Source organism: Aptenodytes forsteri, unplaced genomic scaffold (assembly GCF_000699145.1).
Source record: "Aptenodytes forsteri isolate BGI_AS27 unplaced genomic scaffold, ASM69914v1 Scaffold371, whole genome shotgun sequence".
In the NCBI taxonomy this organism is placed as follows: Eukaryota; Metazoa; Chordata; class Aves; order Sphenisciformes; family Spheniscidae; genus Aptenodytes; species Aptenodytes forsteri.
Window position 1 is genome coordinate 2,474,932 of NW_008795322.1, and position 23,541 is coordinate 2,498,472.

General features: G+C 34.4%; 1 protein-coding gene across 1 annotated transcript in view; it reads left to right on the forward strand.

The window, feature by feature from the left end:
* The window catches only part of DIAPH2 (diaphanous related formin 2), a 263,767-nt gene that overhangs the window by 86,119 nt on the left and 154,107 nt on the right, over positions 1 to 23,541 (forward strand). The window contains exons 19-22 of the mRNA XM_019472249.1: positions 710 to 811; positions 2,241 to 2,335; positions 8,600 to 8,701; positions 17,896 to 18,135. Coding sequence (XP_019327794.1) covers positions 710 to 811; positions 2,241 to 2,335; positions 8,600 to 8,701; positions 17,896 to 18,135 — 539 coding nt within the window. The remainder of the gene's footprint in view (positions 1 to 709; positions 812 to 2,240; positions 2,336 to 8,599; positions 8,702 to 17,895; positions 18,136 to 23,541) is intronic.

The following is a 23,541-nucleotide window of genomic DNA, read 5'->3' on the forward strand; positions in this document are numbered from 1 at the left end:
AAATCCTTGTTAATGGGTTTACTTAATTAATACTTAAGAAAATTCTGTGAAAATTAAGTATGTTAAATTATGAAAAAAATCAGCATATATTTTAAATATTTCAATACCACGTTACTTTCGGTATAATTTTAAGTACTGAATATAAGGGTAGTGATCCAATTAAAAAAAAAAAAAATTTAAAATATATGGTATTTTCTTATTTGGTTTTGCTCTTCTCTTGTGATAACATAAATAATTAGTAAAAACCTACCTTTGTGTAGTGTGATAAATCTCAGATGATATATTTTACAGGTTTTGGATGAAGACCTTCATGAAGACCTTCATAGGGTATTTGAGTTATTAATATTTCAACAGAGGGCACTCACGTACTTCGAGGTAACACCAGATCACCGTATTTTTAAAGGTGCTTGGAATAAGCTGGAGCTGAAGATAACAAATTTTGTGGGTAAAAAGATATAAATGCAATTTGATAGTGCTTGGGTAAATTGAGCATCGTCATAGTAACATTTTCATTTCATATTCCTCCTAATTTTGTGAAATTATGTTGTTTCTTTGGATATTTTACAGTATGTTGAGGCAGTGGATTCATTTTGCCTTGAACTGACTCTAATAGATGCATTATTATGGCTTTCTAGCCGAGTTGCTCTTAGTCTGTTAGATTTAACAGTTGTAATAATGAATCAGAATTTAATAAATACATTCTTTACAGCTAAAAAGACAGTAGAAGAATCAGAAGAAAAGAAAATAGTTCAGTCAAAGAAAAGGATTAAAGAATTAAGAATTTTGGATGGAAAAACTGCACAAAACTTATGTAAGTGATGTCAAATGCATTAAGTGAATGTATGCACGACTGTTCTTAAATGTTTTATTTCCGTTCTGTTTACATGTGCAATATTATTTTTCTAAAAACAGTCTAATCTGAATGTGAGTTAAGTTCAGAAGCGTTTTACATACCTATGATTTCAATTCACTATACAAATTGGGAAAACTTAAAGTAACATGGAAAAATGATGTAGACTTAAATGTTAATGAACTATATTTTTTTGTAACAAAAAGTTGATTCTTTCATTAATTGCTTTAGACTGGAAGTATAAGGGAAGGCACAATGTTGGTAGGTTTTGTGGGTTGGAGTTGAGGGACCATTCATAATGGTTCTTTCTGGTTAAAGCAATGGAGAAATAGAGCTTGATGGGGGTTAGACTTTTAAAGAGAAAAATATTGCGAAATAGGGTAAGTTAGGTGCAAATACTACTACTATAAATTGTAAAGAAAACAGCCCCATGTATTATTTTTAACTTGCCTCTCCTCTCTTTAATTATGGACGGAAATCAATCATTGAGAGTAGTAGATGCTTTTATTTGAATTAGATATACCATAAAATGTCACTGGTCCATCTATGCCCATGGCAAATGGAGTAAAACCAAGTCTGTGCATTGTTTATTACCACATCCATGAGCACATTTTCTTAAGCAGAAAATGCACTATGACACAAGTGATATAAAACTTCAAGTTTTGAAAATATGGATGCAGCAAAATCAGCCATAGTAGTTAGATTGAATATACAGCACTTTATTAAAATGGTATGCTAATCCATCTGTGTTAGGATACTTTGTAGTTTATTGAACCGGGCTCTGTTGAGATGTTACAACATCCTGAGATCAAATTGCTTTGAGAACTCCCACCTTTGAAGGGTATACAATATACATTGTCTCTTGTATAAGTTTAGTTGCCCTAAAAAGTGGTAGAGTTAGGGTATTGGTTTTTTGTCTTTGCCCAGCTCTTCATTATCCTTTTGACATGGAATTTTTTCTAGAATGTCATGTAAATGTCACTCAACCAATTGTAAATGCAGTACAGCTATTCATACATGGTTATGAAAGCAAAAAATAATAGCAAAAGTCTCCTAGTGGCTGAAAAACTCTGTTTAAGTAGTAACGCAGATATGTTGCCATTCATAAAAATAGGACTTTATTGCTAGAGATCAGTAACGCTGCTAGGGAGCAACTGAGGCTGATTAAACAGCTAAAACTTTTGTCATAGTTTCATTTCTTAGAAGTAGAATTCATAAGTTGAACTGCAAGTGTGGCTCATTCACTGTTTGTTTTGTATAGAAAGCTTCTTCATTGTGAATCGTCTTAATTTGGATCAAGATATGATTTTTGAGTTGCTAGAAATGGTTTTCCTTCTTGTATCAGTCTTCTTGACCTTTTTGATTCTAATTATTTATTACTGAATTTCAGCAATATTTTTGGGTTCTTTCCGTTTGCCTTATGAAGAAATAAAAAATATAATTTTAGAGGTTGATGAAGAGAAGCTGAGTGAATCCTTGATTCAGGTATGTGAAAATGTTTCTGATTTTGTTCATAGTTTGTTTTCCACATAAAAATGCTGTAAAGGTATAAGAATTCAAAAGTAAGAATAGTGTAGAGTTTTCTGGATATCAGCTACAAATGTATCAGTTGTGTTTGCCGTGTTTTTAATTTCACTTCTATTTTTGAATGTGGTCGATTATAGCAGTAAAAATGTCTTTAAGAGACTCTGTTAACAAAAGCACTTTTGAATCTCTAACTCTATGAAGTTTCTCTTTCAAAAGGAAATCTCTGATAATTCTAGTTTTTCAGTTTTGAAGGCAAGCATTTACCAGATCTAGGCTAGTGGATAATGAAGTTTCATCAGTCTTCTTGTGGAAACAACTCTGCTTGTCACTAATGATAGATGAAACTACCTGAATGTTTCAGGGTACTGCTACATCTGTAAATCAAACCTGCTCTCAAGCTGGTTTGGTTTTATTTTGAAGCCAAAAACTCTCAGCTGGAGAGACGAAAGTATGGAATACAGCTTCTTTACATCCCTCTCTGATTTCCTCACAGTAGGAGGAGAGCAAGTGTGTACGCTGCCCCTCATGATCTCTGGGGAATGACAGAGTGTAACAGAGAAACATGTAAACCTAAAATGGTATATAGATGTAGCACAGCAATGATACTGGCGTTGAATTGGTTTATTTTAATATCATACACAGATTCACATTCTAGCTAATGTACTGGGCCTCTATTTATCCTTTCCTCCTTCCCTGTCTCCTGCTTGCACCCCTGTCCCAGTCCTCCCAAGGGTTTCTAAATTAATTTCTTCTTCCTTTCTTGGACTTGGAAAGTAGTTATTCCACGCACACTGGACTATAAACCGAGTAGGCACACTGGACTATAAACCGAGTTGCCTGGTCTCTTCACCGTTAGTTACATAATTCATAACTTCTTCAAATTTTAACACGAATGTTTTTTAACAAAATTACTATGTTGCAAAACATACAGTGTAAATGGAATTAAATTTTTCAAATTAAATTTTCTTGTCCTTTTTCTGCAGTTTTTCTTGTGTCACCAAGGCCTTCCTACATTTCTGGAGTTTTGTTTTCTTGAGGCTCTAAAGGAAGGGCTGCAGTTTTCTCATAGACCTCAAACTATTGGACTCGCAGCGCTACATACAGTTATATTTTCTTACAGTGTCATATTCTGAGACTTATACCACCTAACCTAATGTGTTTGAACATACAGATTTGATATCCAAAATTCTCATTCATGTTTCATTTGGGATAATCCTTGATTTTTTTTTTACAGTTGTTTTTTTTGATTGCTATGGCATAGTGTTTTTGGAGCTTCCCATTTGATGGGAAGCTATTTCCAATCTGAATTTGATGTGTTTCACTGTGATGTCCTGCTTCAGGCCATGTTGGCATGAAATTGATTCGTTTTGAGTATGGGCCCTAAAATTAAATACAAAGAATTTCTAATATATATCTATACCTCTATATATCTCTATATATATACATATTGCTAAAAATACTATCTTTGGCCACTGAGTAAGTCTTCTCACAAAAAACTTAAGCACATGATACATAGTATTTGGAAATAAACTTAAGACTTCTTACTTATGTTTATTGATCAGAGATATCAGATCATTTGATTGAGAAGCCCACAGGATTAGTAAAATCAAAAATCAACAGGGAGAAAAACCCCACCTTGAGTACCTCAAATGCAGAATCGTTTCATATTGGTATTGTTATCTCTACAACAAACGTAGAGATATTTTGAGACCTGGGTTAATAGAAATAGGATGTAGCATGTTATGCTGAAGTATAAGGTCATGATCTTACATGTGAATTGTACAATGCTGGAAGCTAATGTTGTAATGGTTGCTTATCAGTTGGAAATCATTGAGGAGAAGTAATAGTAAGTCTGTGCTCAACAGGACGAGTATAGCTACCCCTGTGAAGTAGCTCTATGGGGCACAGCGAAGCCCTCACCCTGTCCCAACCACTTGCCCTGGCCTACTTGTCAGGGCGGGGGGGTGCAGATTGCCCACCCCTGGCCTACTTGCAGAATGAGAAACAGAGTCGGCCTTCAAGCTGCACAAGCACTGTTCAATAGTAGCTAAAACATTGGTGTGTTATCAATGCTGTTTTGGTCACAAGGCAAAACAATGCCATATGGGCTGCTATGAAGAAAATTAACTTCATCCCAGCCTGACCCGGTACACCATAAAAAAGGCAAATGTGATTGCAAGGTGTATCAGGTCAACTGCTTCCAGTAGAGAGGATAATTATTATGCTTTTGAATAATGCACTTCTAAGACCTTATCTAAAATACTCAGTACGTTTCTCAAAAATGAATTTAAAATGGAGAAGCTGAACTTAAAAACTACTTAAGATGATTGAGGGATGGAGAAACAGTCTACAGAAGGAAGCTAGAAAAGATTGGCTTGATTAGATTAGCAATATAAATAGCTAAGAGGGGATATGACTACATTATAACTATATGGGGAGCATAATGTGCATAATCATTGGGGAGAAAAATGAAGTTGCATAAGTAAAAGGCACTGTTAACACCAGAATAAATGTATATGAATTCATCATGAATGCAACTATCTAGAAACTCAGCTGCCTATAATCTTCAAAAAACTGAGGCTTTGGAGGTTGGTCCGTTTCTGAAGGGAATGGTGTGGCAGAGTTGCTTCTAATAGCAGGGAGGCTTAGCTGATAACCTGGAAGAGATTCCTTCTGTGTTTCTAAAGATATTCTTGGAAATGTATTGGGGTAAATGGGCTGTATCATCTCTTTCATGTTCAGTCTGTTCTGGTTTATTTTTATTCTAATCTTCTGACTGAGTTATTAACTAATTTACCAGTTTAACAGTTTTCAATACTACTGATTGGAAAAATTTTCCAAAGCAAACCTTGCGTTCTTTCATGCTTCGCAAAACTTGCACTTTATAAAAATGCACATGTGGAAACTGCTTTGTTCTAAATATCAAAGTGGTGAAAGCCAAATGGGTATAGCATTACTGAGCATATAGAAAAGTGCTTTTTCAGTTATGCTTCTCAAGTCCTCGTTTCTTGCTGCTTTTCAAACTTATGTTGTAACACTTACTAAAATTAATTGGATTAATCAGTTTGAGTACATGGTAGACTATATACTGTTGTAACTCTTCCGTGAGGAAAAGACTAGGAAAAAATATTCTCAATTCCCAGTGTGTCTTTGAGATAAGTTCTTGTAAACATCCAGTTTTCAAACATCATGTTTAGCAGGATTCAGGGCATTGTGACAGTGAGTAGTGAGTGATAGTTTCAGCCTCTTAATGTCAGCCTTAGATTTCTGCTAGTTCTTATGTTTATGTAAACCGTTTTTATTTACCCTATTTTTATTTAAACGCACATCATCATGAATAAATTATGAAACTCTGTTTCCTAAAGTACTGACAAGGATTTGAGTATATGATCACTGAATGCTTTAGCTTCATTTTCAGTTATCCGATACAATTAATGAAAGTAAAGATATTTAGACATATATACATGGGGGGCTGCAGTGCTAGTACAGCCAAACTCCTCCCCTTCTTAGAAGCTAAGGGTAAAATGAGTTGATCTGTTAGCTCTAGACCATAAAGGGGTATGGATGAGGAAGAACAAATGATCAAGCGTGCTAACAGATTTTGGTTACATGGCTAAAAAAAAAAAAAAAAGGCAGTTCTAGTAGTAGGTATTTGTATTTCTGCATTGATGGGGTAGGTATTTATTTCTGCATTGATGGGGAAAAAAAAAGTTTTACAGTAAGCTTATTAATGTGTAAAGAAATACACGTTTCTGGCAAATACTGTGAAATTATTGATGACAGCATTTGGTAAATAGTCTACCTAATGAAAATGTAATTTTTTTTAACCCATTATTTAGTTAGTTCGTGTCTTTGATCTTTACCAGCATTAAACAGTCAACAAAATGAGCAAGAATGTTTTACAGATCTTTAATTTTTTTTTGAAGTAGAAATTTGTGAGACATGGTTTTGAGTTAATAGGAAAGGAAGCTTGCTTAGGTTTAAACACGAGGCCATAGCTCAATTGTATGACATCCAGGTGAATCTGATGCTTATCTCTGTCAAGTATATTAAACTCTGCTCACTGAGACACTCAGTAGCTCCCTGGTGTAAATGTAAAAAAAATCTTTCTGTAACAGGGATGCTTTGTATGAGACTGCTTGTCATCTTTATTTTTCCTTATTAAGATGGGTGAATGTTTGATTCTTTCAGCTTGGAGAATTAAGTTAGCTATCACTTGCAAATCTGGCAAATTAGACTGATGCCTTTCTCAAAGTTGTACCTTAATATGCCTACTTCATCAAGTTTTGCAGAGTGATCAGTAATCAAATTCTCCTAACGAATAAGAATATTGCAAGAGTGATGGCAAGACTGATATGTTCTAAAAATAAGACGTGTATCTCTAATAGTACAGGTTTCTCCAATTAAGATTTTTATATCTGGAAAAATATGCTTCTATAGTGCTGGTTGCTTTTCTGATTTTAAAGGGCACATAACTTTTTTTCATATCAGAGTCTTTTTGTGACATAGAACCGATAATGACTGTTTATGTCTCTGATAGTGTCAGTGTGCATGTCCCTTCTATTTTATTCATATCTTATGGGAACACATGGCAACACACCTTTTCTGGTGGGAGGAGAACTGATGGGCTAGTAACCTAACCAGAAGAGCTTCAAGTTAAAGGAGCATGTTCTGAAATGTTTTACTTCTATGACTAGTGTTGCAGAAAGCATCAAAAGATTTAATTTTTGTAGCTGTAGCACATTACCTTATTGTCACTAAAATCTGCGTTGTAATTACAATGCTATAGAATTGCATATTCCATAGACATTTTGTTGGAAGTAAACCTCTAAACCTGATGGTAGTTCTACCACTTATGCGAGTTTCAGAGGGTGGCTTCATAAAGTAGGAACTTCTTGTTGAAGAACATGGGCTTACCCTTTTCTCTTTAATACCTCAGGACCCGCTGTCTTTGTGTAGAAGAAAAAATGATTTCTGTGTGAAGGCATTTTTTTTTCTTAGTTATTTGGTACAGGAGTCCTTGCACTGTGGAGTTGGGCGAATCTCATGTTGATTTCTTCAGAAGTTATTAATAACAAAAGTGCACTACTTCTTTGGCCCCTATATGTATATTAAGTGTTTGTAAATTATCCAGCATACAGAAGCAGGTCGCCTCCTTTTACTATGTGGTTAGGCAATTACCTCCCCAAAAAATCCCCCTAAGGGTCGCAGTGGGAAAGCAGGAGGGATGCTGTGTTCACCTAGATCTGGAGGTATTTCTGCCTCTCTTCTATAGGTAAATGTCTCCAACTCAGTCCCTTTGATTTCTTCAGTGGCTAGTGCTCGCCCATAACTCAATGCCCTTTGAAATTTCAGAGAATCACACTTGCCTCCAAGCTACTACAGTGTTTTGGATCCCCTATCCAGTATCCAAAATAGTACATCATTTTTGTTTCTTGATTTTCCTGTCATAAGTCTTTAATATGAACAAAGGTGGTTAGTGGAGATTGGAAATGTGTGTGGACAGCTGTAGTGTAATCATCAGTTGTTAATATTTGAATTCACTTTGGTTTTTTGAGCTTAAGACTTATGAACCTTTTTGCACAAAAAAAGTCTATTGACTGTTGCTAGGTTGCTTGAATGTAAAAGTATACTCTTTTTGCCTTGAAGAATTACATTATTGTTTTGATTTCAACTAACATATATATCAAAATTTAAATGCAACCTAAACTTTTACTGAGTACCTATTAAAACAAAGTATTCTTCAGCCTTAATATAAATATTTTATACATTTAGCATATCTGTATTTTGAGATGTTAAGATAATATAATAAATTATACAATTTTCTTTGGGGACATGGATAAGATTTCAAGCAAGTCCTACTTCTTCCTGAGTTCCAGTATATTTGCCATCCAGAAGATCTGTACATGCAATCATGAGGGAAAAAAAAGATTGTAGCTAGAGTATAATTCTTCAAGGTCTGACAGCATCAAGGAGTTTTGTCTAACTTTTTAATACTGAGAAGGCATTCTTCAAATTAGAGACTGTAACAGAGGTGCTGATGTCTGTATTAAATAATTACTGGTTTGATTTGATGTTTATATAGTGTTAAAGCTGTGTAAATAAAATAAGCTTCCCATAATTTCCTCATGCATTTCCATGTTGTGATATTTTACGCGTGTTATTTTAAGATCTCAGCTAGTTTAATATAACAAATTTAATATAATGCCTTGTTTGTTTTAGAACCTAGTGAAGAATCTTCCTGAGCAGAAAGAACTCAATGCCTTAGCCGAATTAAAGGATGAATATAATGATCTTGCTGAGCCAGAACAATTTGGAGTTGTGGTACGTATTATTGCAAAAACTAACTGGAGAGTTCTATTTTGTCAAATAGACTAAAAAGAAAAATTTTGGGTTTAAATTATTTTGGTTAGTGTTTTTTGCAAGTCCTGCAGTAGGAAAAGTTACCATCTATTTATTGATGAGTAATAATGCCCATAGTGTATCATGTCATGCTTTACCCTTTGGTTTTTTGGTTTAAAAAAAAAAAAAAAAGCGTATGTGTATATATATATTTTATGTGTACATGTATATATACGCACATATGTATGTATGCATAGACATATAAAGTACATATACAAACACACAGAAACTTGCAAAATTGCTCTAGAAGAGGCGTGGATTATTCATATTAGAACTGAAGTTGTAGATCATATTCTGTTGCTTTTACTGGTGTTCTATATCTATATATATATCTATTCCAAAAGTAGGGATATCAAGTATTATAATGTCTAGAACCTGTCTCTGAATTAAATGATAAAATTTGCATAAGTTACCCTAATACATGCTGGTAGTTGATTGGATGATACCGAGTACTAAGCTAGGACTTGGAAGACTCTTTTTCCGCTTCTGGTCTTCCAAAGACCTGATAAGTCCTTAGGCAAATTAGTTCCTGTTTTCACTTCACTTTGTCAGTCTAAAAGATTATAATGATGATGATATATCCTCTGTAATGCGTTTAGAATTTATCCCTAACTCCACAGGAGCTAGGCTTGCTCTTGCTGAATTTTTATGGTGTTATGTATATTAAAATGTATTAAAACAGAAATAGAGGTCTATTAAAAGGAAAGAGTGAAACGAGCTTTTTACTAAAAAGCTCTGATTTGAGCATAATTTGGCTTCAGAAGTGCCTTTTGAATGTGTTTTTTTTGGGGGGCGGGACAGAACATAATTTGACCTAATGAGATTTTTTGTAGAGGATTTAGAAAATGAAAGATATCAATGACTTCTTTTGAAAAACTTGAGGCTATTGATTTTATTTTTTTAATAAATGGCATAAAGTTCCAAAAATATTTTATTTCAAAATAAAGATGAGGAATTTTGGTAGAAGTGTGATACATTGGTTTAGTCTTATTGCAAGGTCTGCAGTAGTAAAACGTTATCATCTGTTTATTGATCAGTAACAATCTAAAAATCTCTATAAATACATATTTGATGCTTTTCTTGAAGGAATTATGGCATGTAATATGTATAAAATATAATATATTAATGTATTATAATATCTTTAAGATATATATTAAAACTTATCCATATATACAGATATATGGATATATATTATATGCATATATACAGATGTATATTATATGCATATATTCGATATTATGTTTTATATACATACCTATAAATGTGTATGTATATTAAAAAAATCTGTTTAAAAGCACTGGAGGAGTACTTTGTTCCCTCTTTGTCATATAACACACACTTTCAGAGTGACTAAAACAGTGTGATGAAGTGAGAGTAGTACTGCCAGCCCTACAACAAGATGGGCTTTTGATCCCTGGGAAGGAGGGAAGGCAGGCCAGAACAATTGCCCTGTCTACTCTCTGATTTCTGCCTATTTTTGAAATGGCAATGAGCAAAGGATGCCAGGGAGCAGCTGATTTACCAAATGAATACTTCCTTATTTCCCTCCTACATAAAAAATGCCAATCAGAGTGGGAAATTAGATTTTGTGCAAGGAGAATATCTGAAAGGTGTCTAAGGCAAACACAGAATGGAAGCAAACAAGGTGGAGGCATTAGGACAAATGAAGACTCTGATGTCTATGAATTCTATTCAGTTAACTATTTAAAATAAGCAAAGAAATTCAGAAAATTGTGCATAATGACCTTGATTTAAAAGACTCTATAGACATTCCTTACTGCTATAAGTTCCTTAATGTTTCACCCCTGATCTTTATAACTTGGATCCTTTCCCAACTTGATCCCTTCTTCTGCCACCCACTTCCCTTTTACAAACATCATACCTACCTTGTCACCTCTGCTTCAGCCTTTCTACCCTATTTGGTTTTACTGCATTGCTCTATATAGCTTTTATATAAAGGTACTTCTGGATTAGTATACTGATTATCTGCATCCTCCCATCATGCTGCTCTGTGGTGGGTAGTAGTAAATTGCCCTTCTGCCGAGGAGAGCTGTGACAGTGGCACTGCATTCAATATTCAGCCACCTTTGTGGTCAACAATGTTTTCCTTATATACAGTCAGAATTTCCTGAGTGCCGTCTTGTATTTTGCTTCTTGTCCTATCACCATGCATCTTCAAGAATCCTCTGGTTCCATCTTCTCTGTACCTTCTCTTTAGGTAGCAACAGGTAACGGAGTCAAGAGCAGCTATTCAGAAAAGAATAGGTGTTGTGGATTAACCCTGGTAGGCAGCTAAGCACTGCGCAGATGCTTACTCACTTCCCCCTCTCATCCCCAGTGGGATGGGGGAAGAAGAAAGGAAGAATGAAAGTGAGAAAACTCATGGGTTGAGATAAAAATAGTTTAAGAAGTGAAGGAGAAGTGGAAGAAGAAAGAGAGAAAACAAAGGCAAAGAAATAAAACAAAGGCAATCACTTACTGTCTCCCATGTGGAGACTGATGTAGAGCCAGTTCCTGAGCAAAAGATGGCTGACCGATCTAAGCCCCCCTCCTCCACATTTTATTGCGGAGCATGACATTATATGGCAGGGGATATTTCTTTGGTTAGCTTGGGTCATTTGGCTGGTTGTGTCCCATCCCAACCTCTTGCACACCCCCAGTCTATTCACTGGGTTGTGCAGAGTGAGAAAGTGGAGAAGGCCTTGACACTGTGCAAACACTGTTCAGCAGCAGCTAAAGCATTAGCGTGTTAACAGCATTGTTTTGTTCACAAATCTAAAACACAACACTATACAGGCTGCTGTGAAGAACAATTCACTCGGTCCCAGCCAGACCCAGTACAACAGGATTAGTCAAAGTTTATTCTGTTACTGCCACGGTTTGTTTGCTTTGCCTAGGCTTGCATAGAAGCATACGTTTTTTAAGAATTGGGGTGACTATATCTGACCACTTATGCAGACATGATGTGCTGGCTGTTTTTTTAGACAAAATTATTTCCCCAGTTTCACCTCTGTGCAGAAGGTATTATGAGAGAGATTCATTAATGTCTGCTATTTAATTAATCACCTAGTCTGAAATTTTGGCGGGGCATAGGACAGGCAGGATCAGGTTTTGCATTTTTTGCAAATTCTGACTGTATATAAGGAAAACATTGTTGACCACAATTTTGCACTAATTTGGTCGTAGTTGACTAATGGCCTTTTCATTTTGGGTATATGTTAATATGCTGCTGGAAATGAAAGACTGAAAATAAATTTAAGGTGTAATTATTATAGATATCAAAAGGCTGATCCAAGACAGTGGAAATGTTTTTCATAAAGTAAAGAAAACCTGCAGAAAATAAGTCCATTTCATTCTTTGCCACGCGTTCAGCTTCATTTTGGTTGGATGAGTATGAATTTGATAAGTGAAAGAACCTAACTGATGCTCTAGTTTAACTGCTTGTATGTGAATTGGCTGCACAATGAGTATAAAAGACAGTGCAAAAACTAAGTTTTCTGTCATCAAATGTAAAGTACTGAGATACTACAGAACTTAAGTATATGAAAACACTTGGAGAATGTTTTTGTTCTCATATTCGGAAGATTATTTACCTCCAGTTCAGAAGATCACAGGTTAGAAGAAATCGTTCTTTTGCTTTGTCTTGATGTAGTGGTAAAACAGAAACATTTAATGAAATTGCCAATATACAAGTAGTATGTATTAAGTACGTGTAGATAGTAAGTGTTCTTAGTACACTTTTTACCAGAGTTTGAATTCATGTCAATTTATGTTTTACTGAGAGATTTCTGAAAACCGCTTGAACTGAGAGGAATGGCCTTGTGTTTTTGCTGCTGTTGGATAGTTTGGTTTTGTTAGTTTTTTTCAGATGTCTGTCAGTAATGTCTAGTACTTACTCTTTTTTCCTCATTCTGTTTATATAGTAGTATGATTTGTGTCTTTCTTGTAATCTTTCATTCTGATTCTGCTGGCAGTTTCTTTCCCAGAAAATTATACAACTATAAATGAAAGTCACTTGGGAAACTGTATCATCTCTATTGGTTGTCTTGCATACCTGGGGATCATGCATTTATCTGACTTACGATTTCTACTGGATTGAAACTAAATGGTCCTTGTATTTTCACTCGATTGTGTTGAAAAAGTCATAAAAATATCCTTATTTTCCGACAGGACTAATATAGTTGTGATCACTTTTTTGTTGATTCGTTCTTTTAAGGAATAACCAACTATAAAAAGTTGAGAAAGAATTTAAAAGTATTTAATGGAACATTAATTAGAAAAAAACTGCTTAATCAAACATCTCCAAATGGTGATGTTTGCCTTATGAAGGGACTAAGTTTCCTGAAGCTTGTTTGCTTATTCAACTTTACTATCTGGTTTGATAAAAAATATTACATTTTCTTATGGGTAGTGATTCTGTCTTTTTTTTAGAGGCCTCTAACTACATTAATACTACTAAAATGCTGGTTTTGTTTCTGATTTTGACTTAATTGAACAATCCACTACGGTGGAAGAAATGCAGCTGAACTTGACTAGAGTCTTTTTTCGTTATGTGTTGAATTAATTTTAGAGTTTTGCTTTAATAATAATGTTAACCTTGATGTTAAGAAGAAGGCGTTTAGGACTAGAAGACAGAAAGACTATGTTAAGTAGTATTTAAAATGTGTACCCTTACTTGTATGTAAATTTAGGTAAGTTAATTATTAGGAGATCCTAATTGGATAATCACTGTGCTCATCAAATTTAATAAAGGTTGGAATACGTTGTTTAAAATTTGTGTAGAAAAAACATACTCAGTAAATTATTAACTTATTAGAAGAGACCGATTATCTTAATATTCAGCTGATATGTAAATGAAAATTAGAATTGAATTCTCGTTTAGATGAAATGTTAAAATCAATTATATATTCAAATTAGTTATTGGAATTGAAGTTATATCCTGGGATCAAAAAAGGCAACACAACTTCATATAAAGAAAAGTTTGCGTTGATGTTGAAGTAGGGCAAGAAAAATAGATTAACTGAATCAGTTGTATAACATTAAAAAAGCTAGGCAGAATGTTCTCTGATTTTTAAAGGTAAAACTTGTGTTTAAGAGTTAATTTTTTTTCTGTCATGGGGACAGCTGCAACTTCAATAAGGATACTTGCTTCAAATTTTGGTGCCAGTCGAATAGTTTAAGTATTAGAAAAGCGTAAGTCCCATCTGTGCTTAAAGTGTGAGTACCAACCATTTGCTGTCAACTCAGAGGACAGGCTAAAAAAAAAATATTTTGCTGTGTTAGTGGTATTTAAACTCAGAAAACTTTACCAACTTTTTTTTACCACCAACTGTGAGTTTTAAAGTCGAGTTAATAAGAATATTATCACTTCTAAAAGATCATCCCACAATTACGTGATGCAAATTTTAGTTCATAACTCTTTAGTGAGCCAACAAAACAAATGACTGGAACTGACCAAAGAATTCCCTTTCTGGTGTGTGTTCTGGGAAAGTGGGAGGGTTTTTTTGCTGGTTTCTAGTGAATGAAAAACTTTCTTCAGCTGTGAAGAACTGGGTTATCAGTAATTTCATTGTTAATGCAAGAGGATAAGTTTCACTGAGTAGTTGTAGTTGTAGAGACTTGCAGATTCTGTGACCCTTTTTGCTGAATAACCAGGATTAGCTATCCCGAACAGTCCTTGCTGGGAGGTAGACGAAGTGGGAAGAATTGTACAAGTTTATTGCACCTGCATTGGTTTAGAGTCATTCTGTCATTTTAATTGAATTTATTTGCCACTTGTTTTGCCTCATTGTAATTTCTAGAGCTGCTGAAGAATTAATCTTTCTAGAACATTGCTAGGAAAATGAAAAAGGCAACTGTTTAATATATTATAGGTAAGAGGCTGAGTAAGTTGTCTGAGTAAGTTGACAAATTTGTATTATAGGAATGTCAGCTTTTTTCCTTAGGAAGTGAGGCAAATTTAATTGTGCTTTTTGCCTCTTTCTTCAATAAACTTTGATCCTAGTTTTAATACAGGGCTTGAGAATTGAATGATGATGATAAAGAATAAAGAACTGAATTAAAGAACTTGATTAGGTAGAGAATTCAGACAAGGACCTTTATGAAAGCCCAGAGGGGGAAATAATGACATGCAGTCCAGTGCTCACAGTTAACTGGAAAAGAAATACCCATTTTCTTGGTTCTTTAACTGTTTGTGGTGAAAGCTAATGCTTGCTGTTACATGCACCTATTTGAATGTGTTATTTCTTATATGCCCTTGACACTAATTTTGTAGAACTATAAACAATTTGACCTTTTTCTCAGTGAATATAATCTTTGTACCTTACTTATTTTCAGAAGATTCCTCTAAGTTCAGTATGTTTATCAGCCTTTGAACATGTGTATTTAGAAACATGCATATGAAAGAGAAACCGGGGAAGGGTGGGGAAGGAGGAAATAAAATAGCATTTATGATCATCTCCTATTGATACATAAAGAGCATAATGTAGATTAAAAAGTTTTGAATTCTAAGGAAACAACCCACTTGAAATGGCTTTTATGAAATTGTCAAGATACTTTTTAAATATTATGCAGATCAGCAAATGAAATTAAAACTTACTACTGGTTTGGTAGTCAAACTACCTTGCAAAACAAATAAATGGTCAGTGTTCCATGACACTTCACAGCATTAAAAAAAGAAGGAAAGTACAAATTGGCTGAAGTGTTGTAAAGGATTATTCTTCCCAGGTGTTTAAGTCGCACTGTTCTGTTGGCTTATACATGTTTTGTTGTGCTCTGTTTTCAGGATCTAAAGCTTTTGACAACTTTTTCTGTGCAATTTTGAATAAAATCAGTAATTAGAGATTGTTCTACAAAAAGTTAAAGCAAATTATGTGATTAATTTTAATTTCCATCTACTCCAGCTCAGTGAAGGTAGATCCTTTCAAGGCAGATGTTTTCAGTATGATATTTCTGAAATACAGAATGATTAGAAGTATAATATTTCAAGACTGCATGATGTTGGCTTATAGAGGCTCACAGAGAAATTTGTGACAATGGAGAAGTATAAAAAAAGATTGCAAGTTATGCTTGAAACGCTTCCTTCCTGATCCTTTCCTTTTCCTCGTTCCAGACTGATCATATGAATTGTTTGAGACCATCTGGAGTGCCTTCATATTTATTTTCATTTTAGTACGAATTAGTCATTATTCAGGCCACCCAAGTCTTTCCTGTCAAAGTTATTGCTGCTGCTTCTGGTAGCTGTCTGTGGTAGATAACGCCAGTAGAAAAATCATGGTTCCTCAAGGAGCCATGGTAAGGCTTTGGGCAACAGGGACATGAGCACATAAAAACCTTTCTGTTTTGATAGCCAAGTTCCGTGATTTGTCACATAACAAAGCTTTTCTTTCAGGGGGACAAAGTGCTTCAGGAACACCACTGATAGTGAATACATTGGGGGAGAAATCTTTCTGTATTCTGCTAATTAAAATTAGGAGTTAGATTTGGAAGGTAATCATTCTTGCATTTAAATGAAAATTTTTAAGTGGATTAAAAATTTTCAGTACATATTTTTTCTCTTAAATATCTCTTGTGAATTATAGTCCACTGCTAAGTAGGAGGAAATATTACTGATCACTTGTGCAAAATATGAAAGACATGGACGTATTTTGGTAGCTAGTCTAATGAAATTGGTTTTGGGGATTTAAACTAATGAATCACTAAATACTTTTCAGTATATCTGTCATTTACCAGGTTACAATGCTGTGATTTATAACCTCCCATCTTTTTATTAGGTCAGGAAGGAATGAGTCCTGTACTGCCTTTTGCAAACTGTCTAAAACATAAAGGTGATAATATCTTGGGCAGTAGTTTTACAAAATTTCTTTAAAAGGGCAAAAAGACAAGAGGTTAAAAAGCGGGCAGTATGTTGCCTACAAAATATGATGTCATGGGATCAGAACGGACAGAGTATACCAGAAGTATATCCTTACTTTAGTATCTCTAGGTGTATTGTTTTTTATGTAAAACTTACTGTCATGAATTTCGGCCAAAACCTCTTTATCTGCATCCTGAATCTGATTATTCTTTGGAACACACAGATTGGGACTTCTTGATGGCGTGAACTTAAATTCTTAGGATCAAACATATATCATAGTGTATCTCTAAAATACCTTTGAGCTTGTTTGGTAACTATCAATACTGGTAGGATTAATATTATTTATTTTATAACTCTCTATAAGTGTAGATAATAACGCAGTTTGGGTTTCATTTTAATTAAAAACTGCAAAACTAAACACCTTGTTAGATGTAATACTGTCATCTGTAAATATCACAATCAACAGCTCACATCAGTACAATAGCAGTAAATATTTCATGAACAATAGTACTAATGTGACCTGGCTTTATATAAATATCTGACTAGTGAAGCTTGATCTCCTGTGTCTCAAACTCACTTAGATATTCCCATGTCCTTCCACAAGGGTCCCTAAGAATTCATTGTCCCTCTCCCCTATTGCTCCCCCAGGGACCAAGAGCAAGTTGGGCTATGCATCCGCTCAGTAAGAGAGTCTAAAAATGGAAAGTATAATTCTTTAGCTTAATCAGGCTGAAGTGTAGCTGTTTGTGTTTGTGCTGGTATCAGTGCACACACTTGAGAGATTGTTGTACCATTTCTGAAGGAAGAAAAACTGAGAAGCTTAGGTTTGGGAAATTGGTAAATATCAGAGTTCAAGGGTAACTTCACTGGAGATGTGATGAAATGTTTGCCACGTGTACCTTCAGGCTGATTTTCAATTCTTGTTAACTGGTGGAATTGACTTACATTTCCTTTGCTGGGAGGAAGGGTTTTGGCAGTGTGCATTCAGTGAGTTTGGAATTCACAAGTTAAATGGTTTGGTAACACGAAGCACTCTCTTATTTTCAATATGTTGCTTCACTGAATTTTTTCAGGCAAAGTGTATGGTTTGGGGAAAAATACCTGTGGGCAGGTATGGATTCCTGGAAATACAAGACAGGCAATGAAAACATACAGAAACTGTAGTCTTGCTGGCTGCACAATATTGTTTTTAATATAAGCTATTTTGCATAAATAAGTTTTTAGTTTTTTATGTTCTGATTTAATGTTTCTTATTTTGTAGATGAGTTCTGTGAAAATGTTGCGGTCACGTCTTAATGGGATCCTTTTCAGGCTTATGTTTGAAGAGCACGTAAACAATATCAAACCTGACATTATGGCGGTTACACTAGCTTGTGAAGAGCTGAAGAAGAGCGAAAGCTTTAGTAAGCTTTTAGAGTTAGTGCTGTTCCTTGGAAACTACATGAACTCTGGCTCCAGAAACGCACAGTCTCTTGGTTTTAACATCAGTTTTCTTTGCAAGGTAAGATGAAGCTATAAAACTTGTTAAGTGCAGATTCATGAAACGCACGACACGTGAGAAGGTACCCTAAATAGGGAAAAACATTCAATCAGTGTAGTTTACTGACTGTACCTCCGTTTTTAATAACGGATGGATAAATACAGAGTAAACATTTCTAGGATGGTCCCCTGCTATAGCTGTCTTTCTCAGTGCAATGGCAATTTAAGGCAGTTGTTTAATTGTAAGTCTGTTCTGAGTCTTTCTGGAAGATACATGTAGAACAGCTTTTTTGATCTGAATTTGTTCAACTATCATCTTGTCAATAGAATATACATAGAGCTCTGAATATGTTAAATAGCTCTAGCTACTCGTCTTTCTTCCCATCTTCCACCCAGCTATCCCTCAAGCAGTACCACCGAAATAAGTATTTGGGATTAAAGATGGACATTGTTATCCTAGGTTTAACTTCAGTTGTGGTGGCAAAATATGGGATGCAATGAGAACTTCAGAATCTATAGCAGTCACAATTTAATGTGCAGTGCATGTTTATTTATATGGTAAAATGTGTGTAGGGCATTGATGTGAACTTGACCATCTCAGTTTGTAAAGAAGCTTTGAAAGTATCTTTAAAATAAAAGGATGCAACATTTGTAAACAGATTTAAAAAAAAAAAAAAAAAAGGCATAACTCTTGCAGAGGAATTTTTCAGTTATTTTTTGTTTGGTCTTATCAGAGGGTCCAGGTTTCAAGTCTCTTTTTTGGGCATCATGAGAAAATCTGATGTGTACCTCAAGGAGATTTAACCTTGGGGGGAAAATAATATTTCAAATACACAGCAAGTCTGATCTGACATATTTCAGTAGAGAAAGACTCTGCTTGCTGTAGTTTAATACAAAGATGTTGCTAACTCCTGGTAAAATAAAAAACATCACCTAAGAAATACTTTCATTCTTCAAAAGCTTTTTTAAAGAGAGGCCAAGTTGAAGGATTTTTTCATGAATCTAGTGCTGTGTTTTGTTTTCGGCAGCAGTTGAATCTAAAGGGAAATTAATGTTTTAAGTAGAAAACTACTTGTTAATGATGGGGAGGGGAAATTATGATGCTGCATGAATGGTACTCTAGCATAGCATAGAGAAGGTATTCTTGCACTCCAGGTGATAGATTTATGAACTGCTGTCAACACAAATCCCACAGATGTTGACACAGCTAATGTAGATTGACTAATCCTGCAGATTGTTCTCTACTGAACTGAATAATTGCTGAAGCATAGCTATCTGTGCTTACAGCAAAATTTAAAATAACTGAGACAAAAATCTATGAGTATTTAGTTCAGCCTTGTCCTCAGAAACAAAATCTATTTGTTAACGTTTTTTTTTTTGTTTTCAAGATAGATATTTCTGAGAAGTGTTCTTTTTTTTTTCTTTTTTCCCAGTGAGATTAGAGAAAATACTTAAACATTCTCCCTAATAAAATGTTGACTGTGCTGTTGCATTTAGGTACTAGGTATATTTTTTTATAAAGTGATGTCTAAAAAGAAGATAATCAGAAAGACAGTGATGGTTGTTGGAGCAAAAAAGGAGGTCTCACCAAAACCTAGACATGAAATTGTGTCACTAATAGCTCTACATATTGATTAAACCTTGTGAATTATCACTCATAAGGTCCAAACTCAGAACAAATCACTTAATTTAATGGAAAAGTAGATAAGTTTCTCCGGACAGAGTGACGTGTGCATTGTCTGCAATTTAAATTTATTGTTTGTTACTCAAGTTAAAAGATATTTTCTGCTCTCTAAAGCTCTGGTTTTCATTACTTTATGTATTTGCCATTCTAAATTGAATTAGATTAGTATAATAGTGTGCTTTTGCAAGAGTTACTTTTTTCAAATGGTTTTGTACCTGTACTTATGCTTTAGTATCATATTTAGAGAAGGAATCTTCTACTCCATTGATGTCTAATTTTAGAAATGAGGTGCTTTTGCACAGTTAGTATTCACAATGGATTTTTTTTTAATTACTGTTAAGAATCCAAATTTATATTTGGGTAATGACTGCTTTTATGCATTGGTTATTGTCAACTGATAAAGAAACCAAATGCAGTTGTTTAATAGCTTTCAAATTCTGCCCTCCCATTTTCCACCCAAAACAGTAAGATGGCTTTATTGGCTTGTGTTATTAACTAAGAGTGCAGTCTGACAGGTCTCCGTTAACTGTTGTGAATAGTACAAAACATTAAACTATATCAGGTGGCAATATCTTTTATGAGCACCAGGTTTAATATCTGTCTACATCCACTTACCAGCTTTATTACATTATTCAAACAGTCTCAAAATTTAGGATTGTTGGTCAATAATTGGCCTTCACTGTGAAAGTGAAAACTTGTGTATGTGTAAGCATGGTAGGGTGACTGTATTGTCCTGTTTACTGAAATCTTGCTGTGAATTAAAATTTCTAATTTATATTTCTTGGCTGAAGAAGGCAATAAGAGAAATAAGCGTTACCTAACAGCAAGAACAAGGCAGCAGTCTGTTTGCCAGTGTCATGTGGCTTACATGTTTTTGCTCTGTGGGACATCCGAGTGCTACTAAATTTTGAAGGCTGTGTGAACATTGAAAGGCTGTGTGTGTCTGTGTGTGTGTGGCAATTTGAGAAGGCACTGTTACCATGTGAGAGGTCTTCCTTGAATAATTTTCAAGTGCCTTTATTTCCTCTCCTAGGGAATGTATTTCAGTCTTCAAGCTTTTCAAGAGGAATTTGGAAGCCTTTATTTTACGTTTTGATAGAATACCTCTAAAGCATAAAAATTACTAACTTATTATAATATTTTGTGAAATATTTGTGCACTGTTTGTTTTTATGTATGGAACCATGATGAGCAATAGGATGTTACAATTTAGAAGTCACCCTTCCATAACCTCAGGTACATTGTTAGGTTAGAATTCAGATATAACATGCCAAAGAAACTTTGTCCTAACTTTTTGTTTTGTTTGCCATAAAACCTGCTACCTCTTTTTTTTTTTTTTTTAAGCAACTTTAGAACAAGAAGAATTTCTTACCAGTTTTAAACATTACTTGTCTAAAGTAAGAACTGCTTCAATAGGGGTTTTAAAATCAAACAAGACCATCTGGCTTAATGTTTTAAAATGTTGGTCATTTCTTTATCTAATTTTTTTTACTTTTGGTTGGTGATGCTCACAGTAAGATATAAGTTAAATAACAGTATTATCCTCTGAATATTGTTGTTGTGGAAGGACTTCAGCTGTTATGTGAAGAGAATTTATAATAAATCTGGCTGACTTGGCTCATATATTAGTTTTTAGCTGTTCTTTACTGTATGTTGATGTTTTGCCTAAAGACGAGGATTTAAATCTCAGAAAAAAATAACCAGAAGACATATTAGGATAAGGGGAATCAAACCAGTGGATATTTGATCAATGACTTTTAAAGTCTTGATGTTTAAGTTTTTAGTTTGTGGGTTGGGTTTTTTTGTGGGGGGTTTTTTGTTTGGTTGGTTGGTTGGGGTTTTTTTAGACCAATGACAAACTATCTTTAATGTCAGTGGACTTTCTGCCCATGATAAGAGAGCTTTTAATTTTTTTTTTGGGGCAGCTGTCGGCAAGGTAGAACACATGTCTGTGTATACATTTCTATGTGCAGAATACACATAGAAAGCAGAGTTGTTTTAATGATGAGGTATCCTAATGTGATGAATTCACTTTTCAGTAAAACCTGATTTTTGTATTGATTTTTCTTTTTTGTCATCCTTGAACAATCTTAATTGTCTGTTTAGTAGATGTAGTACGAACGTTGTACGATCTGAAAAAAGAAGAGAAAAAAGGCAGGTATTCATTTGGGATAAATGTTTGTTCTTGTAAAATAAATGTTCTTAAAACAGAGCTGGTCATTTCATACACAGAAATCTGTTATTGTGTAACAACTTTTATTAAAACATGATAAAGAAAAGAAAGCTTGAATACAAACCTGCCTGGTCATAGCTAAAATCTAATGCCTGTATAGTAACCGCAAATCCTCAACACCAGATTATATCTTTCTGGATGTTACACTGCAGTATATGATGTTATTGAAGAAAGAAATTATTTGTAAACAACCTTTGGCAGAAGACAGAGAACTTAATTTTGTTCAAATAAGAGAGATCAACATTAGAATTCATGCGCTGTATCAAGGCTGGCAAGCAGTAGCAGCTACTCTGATGTATGCGCTGGAGCATTCACAATTGCCTAAGTGTTAAGCGCTCTGTGAAAATATAAATATGGCAGAAAAAGCAGTAAAGGTCAGAGAGGCTGCTGTAGTAATTCACTAAAGGTAAATCTTTTCACCAGTTGTTGCATATGATTAATGTGTACGAATGCTCCAACTGCTATTCTGAACCTCTATTGCAGCAGTTACTATCTCTTATCAAGGACAGCAGAACCCTCATAGTTCTATAAAGTTATGATAGACAGAAATTTAATTGAAAGAAAAGAGGTTTGCTTTAGGCATATGTAGGGTACAACTTTTGTTTTTTGTGGTGAATTAATGTAAAGACTAACAGCAAGCATCCCTCTGTTTTAATAAAGCTTTTGTAGTATTCTAGCTGGATCAATGTGTATTTTATGTAATAAGTAATACTATGTTACTACTTGTTCATAGTACAAATACTACAAGACAAACTGTTTATCTAGTTTGAGTATTACTGAATAGTGTACATTTATTAATTTTCTACCAGCCCCTTTTCTGTTAAGGTGGGAAAGATTTCTAGGATATGAAAAGTTATATAATCTCCTAAAAATCAAGAGAAAGCATTTTTTATAGCTTAGAAAGCTTTTTTTATAGCTATAATAATCAAATGTCACTCTAGTGACAGTTAAAACATACAATTTTTTCCCTTACATTGGCTGTCACTTTTAACCCTCACACCTGAAAACTTAATCCAAAAGTACCTGTTTTAAAAAAAAAAAAAAAATCTGGAAGGGGGTTATGGTATGATTTGCATGTTTTAAATGCTTTACCAAGATACTACACGTAAAGGACATTTGTTATATTGATGTTATTTCTGAGCTACAGACATAAACATTGTACTTGATTTGAATGGGTGTGCTACACGTATTATGTTCTGCGTATATTAGTCTTTAATCCTTTCCCAAGCAATGAATCGGATAGTATTGATCACTCAAATTGATGCTTCAACATTCAGTGGGGAGCTGCTTTTGGAAGCCTACACTGATCTACTGATTTTTTTATTTACTTTTTTTTTTTACTAAATGTGTTATTCCCAAATTCTGTCTCTCAGATAAAGAAAGGCCATAGAATCAAAACCCATGTTTGAAAATTTTAACACTGCAGTGTGTCATCTTTGGCCTAGTGGCCTTCTATGATGGAGTGACTACATCAGTGGACATGGGTAGGGCTACAGATGTCGTCTGTCTGGA